Raw genomic sequence first — 19,785 nt, 5'->3', positions numbered from 1 at the left:
TGAAAGCAGTCCAAAAGTCTGCCTTCTCCTGTTCTATACGACAAGGTGTTACGTTCCACAGCCACCTCAGAGCTCCCAAATAAGCACACAGACGCATGTCAATTATGAAACTCTTGGCCAGTAACTAGGGCTTCTTATTGGCTCGCTCTGTCTTAATTACTAAGCTGTTTCTATTAATCTAAGTATTTCCACGTGGTCTTATCTTACCAAAGAGAGGACCAGGGACCTGTTCCTCCTCTGGCATCCTACATAGCAACTGCTCTCTGCCTACACTTTACAGAATCCTCCTCATCTCCTAGACCCGCCTATCTTGCTGCCTTATTGGCTACAGTGTTTTATTCATCAACCAATAAGAGAAACACATTTACGGAAAGACAGCTCCCATCAACAAAAATGTGTACATGCCATGTGAGTTGCATGGCTGTGCAGCGAGAAAGCAGGGCGACTGAGCCCTCCCCTGCAGGTGCTGAACAGTAGCACCAACCATCAGAGACGATCTGACTAACACAAGAAAAAAGACCATATCTATTCCCCAAGTCCTCCTCCCAAGGAAACACAGAGAAGACATGCCAAGGGAGACAACACCACTCACCCCTACCTCCTAGAAAAAGACAGAGTATACCCCTCCTCTCTCACTACGTCTGGTGTCCTGCATCCCAAGACCAACCCATGTTGAAGAAGGGGAAAGTTAGGATCAGCAAGGAGATATTATTTTATATAAAAAGAATTAATGTGCCAGGTGGTGGTGGCACACGCCTTTAATCCCAGCACTCGGGAGGCAGAGGCAGGCAGATCTCTGTGAGTTCGAGGCCAGGCTGGACCAACAGTCTCCAAAACAATACAGAGAAACCTTGTCTCGTAAAACCAAAAAAAAAAAAAAAAAAAAAAGAATTAATGCTCCATGACCGGAAGTGACCAGGAAGCTATGCCACCTACCTAAAATATTAAGTGGCCTTGCACTGTGTTTATCTGGTCCATTCAAAACTAGAATAAAACTTTTAGGTGTTTAGGTAACTATGGAGTTGAGACTTATGGGAAGCAATGCTATTTCCATGTATTTGCCTTAGGTCCAGAAATCAAAGCTCCTCTCCCTAGTTCTTCTGCCTTCTAGTGAATTCCCTTACAACTTCCCAGAAGCTATTATCCTTGCCAACTCCATGGGGCCTCAGCCAGTCACTCAGTCTCCCCAAATGTTGAAATCTTCTGTCAGGTGACTGGTGGCATGTTAGCTCTTAGTGCTGTAGAAGTCTATGCAAGAGCTAGAGACCTTGACTTACATGGTTAAATGGATTGAAGGCAACCTATGAATACATTTAGTGCTAGCAAAGACAGCAGTGCAACTAAGCCTAGGGCAGTACAGGTGGCCCTCAGTGTTCCTTTCTTTTGCATCTGTAGACACAACTAACAGCAGACCAAAAATACTGGTTTTGGACAGTTTCCCTGTGTAGCTCAGCAAATCCTCTGCCTCTGCCTCTCTGCCTCTGCCTCCTCTGCCTCTGCCTCTGCCTCTGCCTCTGCCTCTGCCTCTGCCTCTGCCTCTCTGCCTCTGCCTCTGCCTCTGCCTCTGCTCCCAACTTCTGGGACTGCATCCCCTCTTACAGTGTGTTTCAAGGTGAGAACATTCACTCAAAGTCCGGCCACGAGCACTAAAGTTCATACGGAAGTTTCTGCTGCAGCATCTGATTGGTCGAGCATTTTATTCTGAGCACACCTTACAGTTTTCGATTCCTGCTTATGATGGAGAGCCCAGTGAAGATTCTGGTTCATTGCACCCCTAAATGACTGCTGAGCGCTTCTGGCCGGGTCCCTCCCTCTCAGCAGGGCTGAGGACTTGGCACCCATGCTTTTGCAGCCACAGAGTTCTGCCCTAGAGCTCCATGGAGACGCAAGTGTCATTTACTGTTTGTTCTTGACCATTGAAAATAAGAAAATCCAGATGTTTGACTGGATTTAAAGATTCCTTCTCCATCTGTCTCGAATTCAATGAAATAAGTATTTTCTGAAAATAACTCTATGAAGAGGGAAGATGCTGTTTTTCTTTATGGCAAAAGTAAAAAATAGTGAGCCTTTTCTGAGATGTGAATTTATTGATAATTTCCCTTGATATAGCACTAATGCATAAATGGTCTCGCCCCATCCCCACCCTACCCCATTCCCAGCCACCCCAAAATACTTTTAAGCAAAAGGAATGACTTGGAAGCCAATTATTAAACCTTGAGTACCCTAAGCATTCTTTTAACTATTTTTTTAAGAAATGTGATTCTTGTATTCTTCTGTTTTCCTCCTTCCCTTCCCGGATATACATTGGTAGCTCTCATGTTTTAAATATTGACCAGATAAGATAGTTTTCTGTTTATACCAGCAGTCGTCTGTCTGTGAAATATGGACGAATCAGAACGCTGGATTTCCTTTCTCAGCGATCCATCAGGTTCATAATGTAAGGCTACAAATGGTTCTTTTCTCTTCCTGAACTTGCGCTGTGTAGTGTGTCGCAGTGTCGTGTCACTAGCCCGAGGTACTACGTCGTCCCAGCAATGCGGAGAATTTGTGATGTCTTCTGAAATGCTTTGTCTATTATACTTCATTCGCTGTGCTTCGTGATTGGTTGATGTGTAAGCACTGTCCTAGAATGAGAAACATACTTGGCTTGGAAATCCACAGTTAAAACCTGTCCTGTGTGAGTTTTGGCTTTCATTCCAGGTGTCTGTCTTAACTTGCATTTACAGGATAAAGGCAAAGGGTAAATTGATATATAGAGAGAGATGTATATTCCAGCATCATTCTTCCCATTTTGTACTTTGTGTCCACGAGCTATTCAACCCTTTGTGTCCAATGATTCTTAAGGATTCGTGCACTTTATTTGTGAGAAATATTTGACTTGCATGAGATTCTGCAATTGATGCAAATGTTGGTGGAGAAGGCCGGGGGAGGAAGGGAGGCACTCTCACAGCTGTACGGTGGTTCTCAGCCTTCTTCTGTTTGGCAGTATCGATTTGATCTTTGGAATGCACGTGAAATTGTGACCCATTTTATTCTGAGTTGCTTAATATTTCAATGTTCGTGTTTCACATTTGCCTACTTTAGAAAAAATTACTTGGAATGTATACATTCTGTCATAGAATTTAAGTTTATATTTTAAAATACAATCCTATTTTCACACCCACTGAAAGTTTCCCCATTGGCTAGTCTGGGAGGTTGAGACATTTGGTTGAGAATCACTGCAAATTTTTGGCGAGGCATGCGAAGGGCTTCTCTAGGGGTGCCCCATAAGCCACGCCCATCCCCCTGTGCATGAGACTTCTGGTTCTTGAGGACTGTGACGTCTGCACATCGCCTGCCCTGGTGCTCCATGACCCTGAGGCTCTCCCAAGTACACAGCGCTGACATCAGCTTTTAAGTGTTCAGACATGGCCATCCCTGCTCCTCCTCAGTAGAACACATTCAGAAAAACAAAAACAAAAACAAAAACAAAACAGCCGCGTGACCTCGCACTGTTATTAGTACTTGGAGACATTTTCAAACAACTGCTGCAGCCCCTGGCTTTCCCATGTGTGAGTGTTGGTAGGAGACCCTCCCTAAAGATCATGTGTGTGTGTGTGTGTGTGTGTGTGTGTGTGTGTGTGTGTGTGTGTGTGTGTGTGTGTGTGTTTACAAGCATGGAGCTCTATATGGCACTCTGGAAAGCCTTGGTGATTGTGAGAAGTAAACAGAATGACTTACATGTGATTGGGTGGCCCTGCCCTGAAGATCATCAGGACTACAGAAAGTGAAACCTCGAAGTATCAATTGTCATCTTAGAGCATGTTAGTTGTTCATTAGGTGTTCCGAGAAGTAGAGAATAATGTTTGTTAATATTCAGATCTAAATTTATAAGCAGGTAGGTGGGAGTAGGTCCTAACAGAAAAGATCTAAAAGCTTCTATTAAAAAATCAATTAAGTCTCAAATTTTTAAAAAAGAATTATACAGGCTTTAAAAATATCCTACCTCTCTATAAATGTGAGAAAGATAAGTCATTATCAAGGCTTTTAGTTATTTACTGATATCCCTGAGGAAGCTTTTGTTTAGGAGAAAATTAAAAAATATAGGAAATGCTTCCCCATAAGCAATGTTCATGCTTGCTGTGTGAAACAATCTTAGAACTTTCCCTATATGTCAGTTTGCACTACCTTACAAAATACCACAGAGGTCAAAAGCTGACTACCAAGTCATTGATCTAATAAAGATGTACCAAGAGGCCTCTGTGAGTTTTATGTAACTAAGTTTAATTAGTGGTATTATATTACTCAACTAGTGGTATAAAATAAAGTTTAATTTAATCGCATTATTTTATAGATATGTGGCCTAATTACAAGTCTTTCAAACTCATCCAGGGTACGAATTAATAACTGGCAGGTAGTGGATACCTGTCAGAGAGAACCTACTCCATTTAAAACTCTAATATCGAATTATGTTTTTCCATAATGTTAGAAGGCTGAATATTTAGTTTAAAGTGCTAATTAATGATGTGTATTTTCTCCTGTTTATTGAATGTCCTCCGTTGTATTTATTTAAAAATGAGACATAAAAAGCCTTAAGATATATATCTTATATATCATATATAAATGTATATATAACACATAGCAAATACCAAATAAATTAAGTTTTAAGCCATGACCATATTCTTAGTATATTAAAGTCATTAACTTAAAGAGCTTTCTCTAAGTATTCTAAGTGATAAAGAAAAAGCCTGAAGACATTTATTAAAAGTTATTTTACTCAATTTAACTTCTGTAATTACTTGACAAAGTCCTCTAAAGATCACTATGTCAGTAACAGATTTAAATATGACAAACATCTACACCAAACTTTCCCTACTTCATTTTTATTCTAATTAATTATTATTGCATCATTGTTTCCAAGGTTAGACTATTTCTCATTAAAGAAGAGTTTTTATTATAGCCATTGTTTGAGGCAAAAGACTTCTCTTAGATCTGTTTGACTTTTATTAATTTTAATAAGAACTTTAAACTGAAAATATTGAATTGAATTGAATTTAAAACACCTGCCAGAAGAAATGCAGGTGTATGTATAGACGTATTGCTGACTCTTCAAGGGCTAACCCAAGGCTTCATGGTTGAAATGATTTTATACAATTTCAAATTTATGAAAGTAAAAATCATTTATTTTTCAATCTTTCTCTGCTGCTACTCGGGCCAGCTTCTCCCAGGTTCACTCCTGCTTTAATTCTACTTCCAGGAGGGTTGAGACCTAAGGAACCCTTGTTCCCTGAACTCTTTTGTCTTTTCTTGGCAACCAACTAGCATGACTGAATCCCAGCCCAAGGCCACCATCCTTCCCATCTTTCACTAGAGTCACATTGACTCTAAAGAAAAGGCACAAGTATATCGTCTAAAGAGCCATAGATCATAGATTGGAGAGTTGTTTTTTGGGTTTTTTTTCTTTTAAGAGAGAGGAAGTTGAATTTCCAGGAAGAAAATATTATTTTCTTGTAAATTCATTCCAACAACCTTTTCTTTCTGAAAACATGTTTCTGGAAATAGCATTAAGCATGACAAAACTCGGACTCTGTTTCCAGAAAGGCCAATTCAATCCCTGTGGGGAATTTCAAAGTATTTGGACTGGGGCAACATTTGAAGACTACAAGGAAAATAAAGTAAGGATTATATTTCCCTCCCCTATAATTATCTTCCCCCATAGCTACTAGGGGGAGGTCCTATCAGATCACTCTGGATTCAAAGCAGGTGGTCTATGACTCTTGGACCAGATGGAGGCATTGGAGAGCAGTTGATGGCACTGTCTAAACAGTTAAGTGGATCTGCCATTCATTTCCTCAAACGCTTATGAAATAAGTGATCTTGATGATTACAAACAGAGAGTGTGTGCTTTGGTTTGTTATTCCCAAAATGGCTGTTACAGCTTCTATGGATGATGCAAACACTGGATTAGTGTTTGGCTCACAGCTCTGCTTTAACTGGTTAGAGCCATAGTCAAGCTTCATCGTGAAGGCGATGACCTCACCAACAGTGAGAGAATCAATCTGTACACAGTTTGCATGCCTAGAGCACTAACCTCGGAAACATCCTCACTTCCCTGCTTAACTGCACCCACTCCTGCCCAGCCCTGTCCCCAAACATTCCCTACAGCCCTCAGTCCCCACAGCTCCTGCCTGTTAAGCTCTGTCGAGGTACAACTCAGCTAACTAAAGTAGGGTTAGTGTGGAAGATGTGTTGCTCGGCTGATTGTCACATCAGCAGACACTGGTCCAAAGGATCTTTTGACGTCACCCAAATCTTCCTTTTGTATCATTCCACAGAGTTGCGTGCAAACTTCTGTTGTTCTGTTAACGGCGTCACCTGTGACTTCCACGTACGATACCTGTTTGCTGTGTTGTCGTTGCTTTCTCAAGGGAGGATGGGAGGGAGAGAAGAATAATGAACGGGATGTTTGAGGGTTGTTTGCTAGATTTGGGGAGACCTTTGAAGAAAGGACTCGTGGCTACTGTTTTCCCAGAGTTACAAAGTTCCTTATACTCAGCTTTCTGACACTAGTGAATTCCACAGAGCCTTCATGTTGACATCTCTGTGCTTTTTTAAGGGTAATGCATGACCAGTTGCAAAAAGACTAGAGAAGTAGTGAAAAACCAGACATTTGAGAAATACGGAAAAGAAAATGTCAAAATATAAAATCAGAGAAAAGCTTAATCCTGAAATTAATTACAATCAGTTATTACTTTTATAAATAGCTCATATAAAAAGAAAATTCAGTAATGAGCTAGGGATAGTTCATACAGTCATTAAAAAAGCATTTCTGTTAATGTTACAGGTTTTAAATGCCATGATATATTTTAACTGATATGTGTTAAAATATTGGAGACTAGGTGGATCAATCAACATGCAAACACACCAACAACTAGAACAAACAAAACAAATACAGACAGTGGCTGAGAACACAGCAAGGGCATAAGAAGTTCTCATTAGACACATGCTCGCATGAGAAGCCAAGGGGTGGGCATGTTAACGAGGAGCCTGTGATGCCAGGAGATCTGTGTACAAAAGAAATGCCCCAGGCACACTGTTATGAAAAGGCCTGTGCATTTCTACAGGACTCGGAATTTTTCTTCCTGCTTTTCAAAGCCAGTTAAAAAATTCCAGAAGGCAGGGCCCTTGCCTTGTACTTTCTGTCTTTGGCAGCTGCCTCTATTCCACCTAACAGAATTCTAAAGTGCATGGAGAATATGGAGCTCACAGATCTGAGTCTTTCCTGGAGGCTCCAGCTTCTAGCCTTTGGGATTACTACAGTCTTTCAAGGGATCTAGGGAAAACTGCACTGCCTTTTTCTCCAAAAATGTGCATCTGAGGGTATGTAGACTCCTTGAAAATGTTCCTAAGAAATCCCACAGTGTGTCAGCCCTTTTGCTAGTACTCCAAGAAACTTGGTCCCCAGGCAAGCTTTATTTGGTTTGGGAGCTCGTAAGGCCTTGTTATAGGCTTCCAAAACCAGAGGAAAACAATTTCTCATAATTCTGGAACTCTGGGGACACTTTTATAGCTTAGTTTTAGATGTGTCCACTTGAGAACAAAGAACTGAGTTTTGAGAAACCAGAAACCTTAGCATGGGAAAGAATAAAATGGTCTCTACCTGTGGCATGTCAATCATATTAGAGCCAAGAAAAGACCTGCCAGGATAGAGTTTTGACTGTATAAATGTTCATTCTTATTAAACAAATAAAAGCAACAAGTGAGATTCTAGAATGGCCTGTTTTAGGTCAGTCTTCGTGGGTATGTGTATAATAGGACACACCACCACATGTGACATGCTGTGGATCAGGAGTCTCACATACATGCACATGTTCATGTGAGCAGAACTGCATTCCAGAGTGTAAACTACTGTAGTGCTAAAGAAGACAAGAAACAATCCAAGAAACACTGCATCTATGCAGTTGAATTCCAATGAGGAAAATTAGCTGTTACCCACTAGTCAATTTTTATTTTAGCATTTTGTTTAGTATCTTACCTGCAAAGCTTTATTCTACTGATATTAACGTTATCATAGTACATGATAATGCCATAATTGGGAACTGAAATTAATGAAACTATGTATTCTGAGGTAAAAGGAATTCAAACTGAAATTTTCAGTCATTTTTTTAAAAGTTCAAACATACTTTATGAATTGGTAAATTGCTTGCTAATATTTTCATATTTTGTTTTTAAAATTAGTTTTCCTAGAGTTTTGTTCTGAAAACAGAACAATTTTGACTTCTATATACGCAGCTTTAGGAAAGGAAATACAATGCTATCTAATTCATATAGAAACAAAATGATACATACTTATGCACACATAATACACCCAAATGCATTGTGCATTTACAGTCAGGTGTGTTAGGTAAAACCAGACTAGCTAGAGAGATCAAACCTGCTTACTGCTTATACTGCCTCTAAAATAAATGTCATTTCCAGACAGGGGACTGGGGAGAACCTTCCATCACCTTGCGACCTCCAAATGAAGCCACAGCCTCAACTCCAGTCCAGTACTGGCAGCATCACCCAGAGAAGCTCATCTTCCAGTCATGTGACTACAAAGCTTTTGTAAGTGACCCTTGACTCGGTATGCGGACACAATGGGGATAGAGGATGTGTTTCCTGGTTCGTTTGCATTCATTGAACATGGACCAAACTGTCAATCACTGATATTTCTGAAGGGTTTCTTTCCCCTTCCTTTTTTCCTGGAAATTAATGTCCAGAGAACTAGAGCTTTGGAACCCTTTAAATCTGGTCAGCGCAAGTTTTGCTCTGTGCCTCCATGTATAAAGATGTGTCTTCCAAAAACCATGTGATGAAGCCCAGTTTTAAATAGAATGCTTGCCTAGTATTCTCGAGGCCCTGGGTTCTGTCCACAGCTCCATAAATAATAGGTAAAATCAAAGGAAGTGAGTACAAATGCAACAGACCTCAGGAGGTCAGCTCTGCCACTTTATATAAATGCAATATTCTTACCATTGTCATCAACAGCGGCATTCCAGAACTGGGTTTGGTTTGGTTTGGTTTGGTTTATTAGTTAGTTGCTTGGTTGGTTGGTGTTTTGTTGTTTTGTTTTTCTTTTTCTTTCTTTTTATGGAGTGTAGGGAATATTGTGCTGACCTAAGAATTGTGAACAGTGAATGTTCAATCAGTCCTGTAGGCCTTGGAACAGGTGATGGTTGTCATGACTACAGTATGGAAAAAAAGATGGCTTCCTCCAAAGCTCAAACCTGAAATCTCATGGGCTTTCTCAGCAAAGCCCTTGGTGTATGGCCTAGACAGAGCCTTGGCCACCTTGCCTTGCATATTCTCAGTGAACCTGTACCCCCCTGGCCCTCAGGACTGACTGAAGTGCCCGTGTCTGCCTGGTGCCTCCCTACGAGCAGGACACTGACTTCCAATCTCTTCTATAATCCTTATTTTAGTTCAGACTTGAAAATGCATGTAAAAGTATTTTTAAGGTTATTGAGGAGAGGTAAAATAAAAGAACCAGCTAAAGTTTCAAAGAGTTGATAAGTGAATTGATTCTATTTTAAATGTGGGGGTGAGCAGAGAGGGACAGACAGCAAAGACATTTTGCTTAAAGTTATTTGCCCCTCGGAAGCAAGAGAATGCATGGGGATAAGTAGCAGGAGTCCATGATTCAGTCACAGAGCAGCAACACGGCGTATCATCCTGGGGGGGGAGGTTCCTGTGCCCCACCCAGCTCCTCGTGTGTCACTCTGCACCAGGAAGTCACCTGCGCCCCTAGAAAATGAGAACGCGTGCCCTCTCGGGTGGATGACGCCCTGGGCACACAGCTGTGAATAGGATAATGTCCGAAACTGCATCTCAGCCTCATAGCAGCCCCGTTTTAATTACCTATGCTGCAGAATAAACCCAAACGGGGGCCTTGCTGCCTCGCTCCTCAGCTGTCACAGCCAACCCTGCAATTACACTGATAGTGCTGCGATTTATTTTTGCAGACAGTGCTGCCTCAAAAAAAAAACGGGAAAAACATTTTTAGGTACCCGCATTTTGTAGTTAAATATGATTTGAAAGTTGACATCTTTAGAAAATGCTGTAACTTTTATAAAGATCAATCCATGGCTCTCAGAAGTCATGGCTAACTCTTCTGTGGGATCTCCATCTGTAAGAATCAGTTGCTGCTGTTGTTTTAAAGTCATCAACAACTCACAGCCAAGAAACCTAGCCAGTAGCCTTCCCACGGTTTGTTTTCAAGTCCTTACTCATATTTATGTTCCCATCTTAATATGTCATTCCAAATTCTTTGTGTGTTTCAGTATTTAGGTTCCATGCTGATAAAAGAGCTTAGGGGGACAGAGTCAACCCAAGATGCTTGTGCAAAGATGCGGGTGAGTTTCCAAACCGTTTGATCTTAGTAGCTGAAACACTAAGTACCGGGTGTGCATGCAAATTGCCGCCTTTCAGATTACTATTTTCTTCATCAGTTGATCTGTTGATCTGGTTGGTGTTACATAAAAAGGTATTTTGACTCTGTTGATGTTTATACTTGGGCTTATCTGGCTGTAGTTTATGATAATGTCTCTCTGCTATATTTAAAACATATTACTTCTGCTTTTGATTATTTTTAAAGAGTGAAAGTTAACTGTACAAACACTGATCCTTCTCCAGATTGGGGGGAGGGGTAATCTTTAGTCTATCTATTTCAGGAAAATGTTTTAGGAACCAATTTGATAGTCTGAGAATGCACACTGAAAAGCATGCTAATACATCAAAACCCATCAAAAGCAGAGGTACCAGGAGCGTATTGTGTAAAGCTAACTCTGTGTGGATTCTTCTTCATTGTTCTTGGTTTTATTTATGTGTAAGAAGAACATTTGACTCTGAGTGGTGTGGGACATTTAAGGGCAGTGAGTGTTGACAGAAATGCAATCATGAGTGTCCATGGTCAGTAGCTGCCAGAACCCTGAATTTTAAACAAAGCACATTGCACTTTTTCTTTCCTAAGACTCTGGTTCTTGCTTCCTCCAGACCTGACATGTGGATAATGTGGAAATATCTGACACTGAAAAATTAAGACTATTGGGCAAATACTCAGGATCAAGTCTCAGATGCTACAAGAAACGGCCCTAGCTTTTATCTGTGGCCAGCAATAATTTCATATGTGTAAACAGTTCAGAGCTTTAATAATGAAGAGCAGTGTGATTGAGCTAAAGCAATTTTAAAGATAGATGCGACATGTATAGTGTTAGTTGGAACCAAATATATGTGAATCTCCATAAAAATAAGACCTTGATATACAATCACTAATTTAATATCTTGATCGAACAAGTAGCACAATGACAAATAGTAGTCTAACTCTTGACGTAGCACTAACACATTTTGGTCCTAGATAATCTATCACGGTTTTCTTGCCTCAGAGCCCTTTTATTCAGAATACGATGACAGCTGATGATATTTACCGAATGATGACAGTTGTAATGTCCCCACTTACAAGTGAAGAAGGTGAAGTTCAAAGAAGTTAAATAACTCCTCCAAGGTCACATGGGGAATAACTTGACAACCCAAACCAGAATTTAAGTGTGTCTGACTCAAGACCAGGGACTTCCAGACCCTGGGTCCCCTGATACTCCAGAGTCTCTGTGCTCTTCCTCAGAGAATGACATCACATTGAGTCACCTTGAGTAGGTGCCTGGCTTTATAATTCTGGGTATCTCGTGTTCTGAAGAGAATATGTCTGACCTAAATTATGTCACCACTAAACAATGAGAGGAGAAAAGCTTTCAATCACTGAGCCTCAGTGATTTCAGAGATTTCCAGGAGCCTCTCTAAGAAATGAATTTGGCATCCCTCAGTTTACACTATTCACTAAATTTCCTGAGTTCAGCTACTGGTTGTAGTCAACAGAGGCATCGCATTGTGCCTCGAGCATCATTTAAAAAATACACCAGAGTTGTGATGTGAGCATCAGTCAATTTCTCAAAACTGAATGGATCTGAAATTACATCCTGATAGCAATAGCAAAACCACTTTAATAGTCTCAGTAGAGAATAATTGAGTTAAATACTTGTCTGCTGCCTAAAATGCAACTTAGAAAAACTGCCAATTTAAGAGCCATTCCTCTGTTGTTCTTCGGGGCATTTTTTTCTGGTTTGCTTCCTCTTTGAGTTGATTTTAGGTAGTTTACATGAAAATTGAAATTTCATTGCTTCTTAGAATATCATAAATCTCATTGTTATCTTGATTAAATAACCTTAAGGTCTTGATATAGTAACCCAACTTGTATTCACTGAGGTCCTTCAAAGCTAGAAGTGAAGATTTGAGCTGTTGTCTGTGTTGTATTGAGCTGTTGTATTGTGAATTAGAAATTTCACCAACTAAAAGTGTAGTGCATTTCAACTGCAGTTCATCTTTAGTGTGAACCTCCTGCCCAAAAAAAATGTTTTCTTTGCTTTTAACACTGTGGTGGTCTGTCCTCAAGTTCCAGAATAATTAAGTTCTTGCCAAGGACATACTTTAAGGACACAAATGTTTTTGAAAGTCAATGTACAGTAATAGTATTAGGCTAAAGCATTGCAGATCAAAACTTAACCCAGTTTGATCTTTTGATTGAGTTCTTTTTAGAAGTTTTCTGTTCAATGGTACACACTTTAGCCGAAATGAAAACTCAGTGAGAAGAAAATCAGATTTGGAAAAGTGTTTTCTTCAGTGTAGTTTGCTAACAGAGCAAGCTAAGATGTGGCTTCTAGCTTCATTGCATCAGCAGTTCCCTGGAGGAGGGGGCAGGGAGCCGACAACATGTAAGCATGCGATTCTCCTGGACTGGCAGAAGCATCACCTAAGATGTGTCTTCACACTGCCACCAGCCTAGAGCATCGTGACAAACGATCATGAAAATGAAGTTGTGGTCTCCTAAAGTCAGTTCATTAGGGCTAAGAACAGTCAGCACTTGCATGCCTAGCCCAAGAGAATTGCATAGTGTTTCAATTAGTTCATGAGATAGGCACAGCCCTTATCCAAGATGCTTGGTTCCAAAAGTAACCTGAATTACTGTTCTTCTCAGATTATTTACATATACATAATGAGATTTTTGCTCCACATACACATTGTATACAAAGCCCAAAGATAACTTTATGTAGTATTTTATAGTGCACCATCATTTTGGTTGTAGCCCATTGCACAAATAATTTTCCATGTGTGTCATCGTGTTGACATTCAGAAAGTTATCAGGATTTTGAGTACCTTGGGTTTCATATTTTCAGATTAGGGATGCTCAACCTATGCCACTGTTGTCTTCACTTTACATATTAGAACACAAATGCCAGTGGAAGTTTAGTAATTTGCCCGGCAATCTCAAGGATCAAGCACATCCCAGATGTGCAAAAGATTACATCATGTCTTGAGTTGGACATGGAAAGGTGGGCCATTGGTGTGCCTAAGAAATAGCTTCAGGAACCCTAAGTAATCCATGATCTTAGCACTGGCCAGATCAAACCATCTGGGCGCATATAATATATCTCGTAACATGGGATACACTCCAATGTATTGACATAAACTAAACTTTGAGCAGCATTCCTATTGCTAAGTTGGTTTCCTCCCACACACATACTTTACAACATTCATTCTTGTTCAGGCAGAATCTGAAGAGTTTCCCCTTCTCAGAGGCATGGGGAGTATTTGGTATTTACAACTGGTTCAATTCTACATCTGCCTAAACCCACACATACATACATACATACATACATTTCTAAGGTCTCCTCAAGTTCTGAAATAGAAATAATTTTCATTTCTTTCCTGGTGTTTTATTGTGTGTATTATTACGGTTAAAATCTGCTGTGATAAACTAATATGTTAGATGGTAGTTTAATTCACATTATTATACAGTATGGAATAATTTCTTTGTTTGCTCAGGTGAAACTGTTTTTTTCTTCCTCTTCCAAACAGTCTTAAGATGTTTTTAATTAATAGAGTTGATTTTTAATAGACTATTTTTAAGCACACTTTGCTTTACAGAAAATTTCAAGAAAGAAAATGCTTCTTGTATATGCCCTAACTGCCTTGGTTAGGGTTACTACTGCTGTAATGAAACACCATGACCAAAAGCAAGTTGAGGAGGAAAGGGTTTATCTGGCTTACACCTCCACATTGCAGTCCATCACTGAAGGAAGTCAGGGCAGGAACTCAAACAGGGCAGGAACCTGGAGGCAGGAGCTGATGCAGAGGCCATGGAGGGATGCTGCTTACTGGCTTGCTCCTCATGGTTTACTCGCCCTGCTTTCTTATAAAACCCAGGAACACTTGCCCAACGTTGGCACCACCCACAATGTCACTAGTTTAAAAAATGACTTATGGCTAGATCTTGTGGAGGCAGTTTCTTAATTGAAATACCCTCCTTTCAAATAACTCTAGCTTGCATCAAGTTGACAAAAAAACGTAGCCAGCACAATTGACCCCTTGTCAACTTGACACACAGACACATTGTTAAGTCATAACCTCTCCTTTCCTGTTCTTCCCCAAGATCACAAAGTAATATCAACATTACAACATGAACTTTCCAAATTTTAAGTTACACAGTCTTTAAAAATTCTAACACTTAAAAATTCAGTTTTTTTAATCCAAAGTCTTAAATTTCAGTCCCTCAACTGTGAGTTCTTGTTTAAAAACAAATAACTTTCTTACTTCAAGAGGAAAGAATCAAGAGATAGTTCCAGTCTGAACAAAGCAAAACCAAACTCCAAAAATGTAAATAAGTCAATGTCCAGATGTCTATGATTCACTAATGATCTTCTGCACTCCTCCGAGGTGCTTGGGTCACTCCTCTGGCTCTGCTCTCTGTAGCACACACAGCTTCTCTTCTAGACTGGGGCTGGCTCTGCTACTGCTGCTGTTCTTGATGGTCATCCCATGATTCTGGCATCTCAAAGTGATGGGGTCTTCTGGGCTACACTTTCACCAGTAGCCTCTCCTGAGCTCTCATCAAGGGTCTCCAACCCTGCCACTCGGTGCTCCTCAGCTGCTCTCCATGGCCTCTTCACACCTTCAAAACCAGCACCATCTGGGTGACTCTTAGCACTACCTGGTTCAACTGGCAGCACCAAGTGCAGCCTTGTCCACCTCTGGGTCACAGCTTCTCTGTGACCTCAGGAAACACTGTCTAAATTTTACCTCAGTGATGCTGGTCTCTTCTTACACACAGCCAATTCTTCAGCCCCAGCTGACCAGATACCACAGATCCTTCTCACCAAAGGCCCATAGAGTCTTTGCTTCCTTATGAAGCCTCACAAGCCAGATTTCTGTTGTCTACACTGCTCTCGGCATTCTTATCTTCTAAGCCCCTACGTAACAGCTCACTGAGCTCTCCATGGCTTTTCTAGCCCGAAGCTCCAACGTCCTTCCACAATCCTGCCTAATACAACATGGTCAGGTCTGTCACAGCAGTACCCAACTGTGCTGGTACCAACTTGGCTTAACTAGGTTTACTATTACTCTGATGAAATATCATGACCAAAAGTGAGTTGGGGAGGAAAGGGTTTCTTTGGCTGACACTTGCACATTGTAGTCCATCTACAGGAACTCAAGCAGGGCAGGAACCTGGAGGAGGTAGAAGCTGATGCAAAGGCCACAGACGGATGCTGCTTACTGGCTTTCTCAACCTGCTTTCTTATAAAACTCCAGGACCACCATCCAAGGGATGGCATTACTCACAATGGGCTGGGCCCTCTCCCATCAATCACTAATTAAGAAAATGTGTTATGGCAAGATATTATGGAGAAATTTTCTCAGTTGAGGTTCCCTTCTTCCAGATAACTCTAGCTTGTGTCAGGTTGACATAAACTAGCCAGCACACTAACCAACATGTGCACATCCTCCTCTATTATCAATAGATTAGTGGTACATTTGTTACAACTGATGGACCCATAATGACATTACAAATACCTGGGGCCACAGTTTACATCAGGCCTTACTCTTGCTGCTGTACGTCCTGTAAATCTGGACAAACTGACAAGGACCTGTGTCTACCATTCCCTCTGTAGTTTCTCTATCCAGAAGTTCTCTGGGTTTTTAGAGCTGTTTTAGATTTACAGAAAAACAGTGCATAAATTACCATGCTCACATATACTCCCTCTACAGCTACTGAATTTACAGTCTCCCCTCTCTGACACTCCAGTGTTAGTGCGGCACATTTGTCACAATTAAGACTAGTACTGATACTCAGTATTAACTGAACTTTGTGATATATATTGGAACTCATCCTTCCTGTAAACAAACTTCTAGGGATCTGCAAATAAATGACAACATATCTACCATCTCTTCTTGGTTGCTCCCATGTTTTAGAAATTATACAGATGCTGTAAATATAAACACCTGTACCCAGGTGTTTATTACAAGATATTTTCCCCTGCATGCAAACTCTAAATAATGCCCTTCTTTCTTCTGGTTAGTGAAAAATCAGTAGAACCTGACATTGAACCCTGATGACTTATTATTGAGCAAAATTGCCATTTCTGCTTTGTCTTTTGAGGTTTTGTGTAATAAAAGCCTGACATCTGAGACGCTTTGGCACTGAGGCATAGGGACACTGTTGTTCCTTCGTAGTCACCCACCAAGCTGCTCACTTCCTGTATTCTGACAGCTCTGCAGACATACATACTACTGACATGTGGACAGTCAGCAAAGATTTCTTTTTATTCTTAAGAGTCATTTAATGCTGCCTTTTCATGTAGGTGGTCTGATTCTCTAGATAAATCTCTGCTCTAAGACACAGGCATCATTTCCTAATCAATCCCTGGGAGAAATATTGCTCTACGGTGCTAAATATGATGCCCTTTCTGCAATGGTCCCAACAGCAGAGAGCCTTCTTTCTGTCTTCCTCACATGACACCATATAAATACTTGGTGGCTCATGCTACCCCCGCCCCCTTGAAAGCAGGCACCGTGTGCAGTCTCTGTGGCACCTGCTTTATTCTGATGACGTGACACAACGATGCATGCAAAGTGCCTGCCTCCATCACATCCCAAAACAGGCTGGCTTCTTCCTCCAAATGTTTGAAAACATGAGTAAATTCGTGGGCAGGTTTACTTTAGATTCTTTTTATCCGACTCTGAAGCTAGTAACCCTCTCACTCACTGTTCTGGATTTCTATGTCCGCAGTGTGTAAGAGAGTATCTAAATCTTAGAAGTCCTGTGTTTTCATTTCCACCTTGTAAAGTCCATTTCTGGAATGGGGTATACAAATGGAAAGGAAGCCCCTTACCAGAAGTACTCGCTTCTGCAGTTTTGTATCTGGTTCCTTTGTCCCTAAATCAATCAGAAGTGGCTTTTTTCAAACATCACCTGTGGGACTGGACTCTTTGACCATTCTGCAATGGGAGTTTGTTTTGTGTGAGTGACTCCCACTTTGAAGATTCCATAACACAGTGTTTGGTGAGCTAGGACTTAGTTCTGGCCATGTGAGGTTCTGCTTAATTTTGCCTGTCTGGTATTATCCACACTCTACCTCCACCCTGTATTTTGCCCCAGAGTTCAATCATCACCACCACACAGAGCCCCACCACTTCCGTAATTAGATTAATTATGCCATTAAACAACAAGGGCCATTACATTCAACATAATGCTCTCTGCAATCTTACATTGTCCAATCCCATGGTTGGCAATTAGCATTACTCCCAGGTGTTTGTGTCTTGGAAATAGCTCTTAAAATGGTGGGGGAGGGCACGGGGGAGACGAGGCTAGGGCATTGGCTCAGTTGGTAAAGCACATGCTTCATAAGCATGTAGCCCTTAGTTCAGGAATATTCCCCAGCACCCAGAGCAGGTCTGTGCCAGCCAGAGCAGCACAAACCTAGAACTCCAGCTCTAGGAGGTAGAGACAGGAAGAATCCACAGAGCTCAGCTTGCTCAACAGTCATTCTAGTAGTTCCGAGTTCAGTCCAGAAAACATAAGGAGGAGAGCAGTTGAGGAAGACATCCAACATTAACTTCTACATGCACACATTCGGTGGGGGGGAACACATGGGGAGGGGGGTATCAGAGACATTGGGGGAGACAAACACAGGGGAGGAACTAGGAATTAGAAGGAAATGCCTGCTTTTCATTGAGACTAAGAGAAAGCAAGGACATATTTTAAGTTATTTTAAAGTCAAGAATAGGCAGGACCTTGGAGCATATTACAGTTTTGGAGCCTTCCTTTCCCAAAGCCTTTGTACCTTCACCACAGGTCTCATTGGGTCTATTCTCCTTAGTTTGTATAATTTTTAAACCTTGAAGTCGGAAGCACCTCTAAAGGGTGCCTTTTCAAAAGTGTGGATCTCTGGATGATGGGCAGTGCTTTGGTCCACGTGCCAGAATGGTCTTCACTCTTTCTTGTGCTTTCAAAGAAACAATAGCAGAAGGAAGCCAAAAGATGTTTTTCGGGTTTTTTGTTTGTTTGTTTGTTTTTAAGACAGAATGCCTCCTTCCTTAAGAGGGACTCTAAAGCCACGGTTAGTTCTGTCTTTGCATAGATCTTGCCTGGAGAAACTGCTATCTGCAGAAGTGTTTTCAGGAAGACTTCTTAGGAACCAGGATGGAGAAACATCTAAAGGACCCTTTTTAAAGTTCTGTTGCCAAAATTTCAGGGAGGAATCTATTTTTTTCTGTTTTGTTTTAAATTTTGATGCTGGGCATTGACCTAAGGGCCTCTTGAGTGCTGAGGTTTGCACTTAAGATCACTACCTTCAAATGGAGTCATGGAATTGGATCCCCACTTTCCTCTGAGGCCCATTGGACTTGGTTTGTGGGAAGGACTAAGCCCAGGGCTTCTCCCATACTGACAATCACCAAAGAGCTACTTCCTAGCACACTGAAAGGCAGGGCTCTGATTTTTTTTGCCTTCATCTCCATTTGTCTTAAAGTCTCTTCCTAAATATGTTTATTTAAGTGAACATGTGTCAATACCTGCACTGTGGAGACTGGAGCAGGAGGATCGAAAGTTCAAAGCCATCCTGAGCTATATAGCAACTTCAAGGCTCTGTCTCAAATAATAAGTTGTCTTTGACCCAAATGCAGTTATGTTTACTGCATTGTTTAACCTTTTCACTACTGTGAAACTGAACATTACCATTTCAGTCTGGTGCTCTGGAGGAAGGGCACATGCTAAGATCCTCCAAGTACTGCAATGGCTGCAATTCACCTGTGTCTCCTGTGTGCTAAACCCAGACTTATCTGGTGCGATCCTCACATCTGTACAAAGAGGGTGCTGCATTAACCATCTTAGACATGAAGGAACCGAGCAGAGGCCAGTTAGCCACACAGCTAGGGAGGAGTAGAAGTAAGCCAGGAATCCAAGCTTGGGGTTTGGTTTGGTGGTTGTTGTTGCTGTTGAAACATGGTCTTGCTGTGTAGTTCAAGTTGGAACTCACAAGTCTCCCACCTCGGCCTCCGGTTGGCTGGGACTATAGGCATGTGCCACTACACCCAGCTATCCTCCTGTGTTGTGTCCACTGTACTGTGAGGTCCCCCCCAAAAGGACAAACTCATCAATGAGTCACAAAATCCAGATAGACACGTACATGCACACACACATGCATGCACATGAACACACTCATACACACACACACACACACACACACACACACACACACACTGCTAAAGTTGTATTTGCAAGTGATAGATTTAAAGACAATACAGGACTAGGGTGACAGCTTTGTCAGTCAAGTGGCTGCTTTGAAAGCATGAAGACCTGAGTTCAAATCCCCCACCTAGATAAAGAGCCATGTGTGGTGATAGACACCTATAATTCTGGCACTGGGAAGCAAAGACAGA

At 41.2% G+C, this 19,785-nt stretch overlaps 1 protein-coding gene across 13 annotated transcripts in view; it reads left to right on the top strand.

Moving 5' to 3' along the window:
• The window catches only part of Anks1b (ankyrin repeat and sterile alpha motif domain containing 1B), a 1,010,332-nt gene that overhangs the window by 948,374 nt on the left and 42,173 nt on the right, over nucleotides 1–19,785 (top strand). For 7 of the 13 annotated variants that reach the window (XM_040755084.1, XM_040755082.1, XM_040755081.1 and 4 more), the window contains 2 exons: nucleotides 8,458–8,586; nucleotides 10,302–10,373. In XM_040755084.1, the coding sequence (XP_040611018.1) occupies nucleotides 8,458–8,586; nucleotides 10,302–10,373 (201 nt within the window). Of the gene's footprint in view, nucleotides 1–2,362; nucleotides 2,438–8,457; nucleotides 8,587–10,301; nucleotides 10,374–19,785 lie in introns of all 13 variants that reach the window. The other 6 variants (XM_040755079.1, XM_040755074.1, XM_040755071.1 and 3 more) reach the window with 2 other exon arrangements.

This window comes from Mesocricetus auratus, unplaced genomic scaffold, assembly GCF_017639785.1.
Source record: "Mesocricetus auratus isolate SY011 unplaced genomic scaffold, BCM_Maur_2.0 Super-Scaffold_100011, whole genome shotgun sequence".
Lineage (NCBI taxonomy): Eukaryota > Metazoa > Chordata > Mammalia > Rodentia > Cricetidae > Mesocricetus > Mesocricetus auratus.
The sequence above is the reverse complement of the archived record's forward strand: the minus strand, read 5'-3'. Positions and strand labels throughout refer to the sequence as shown.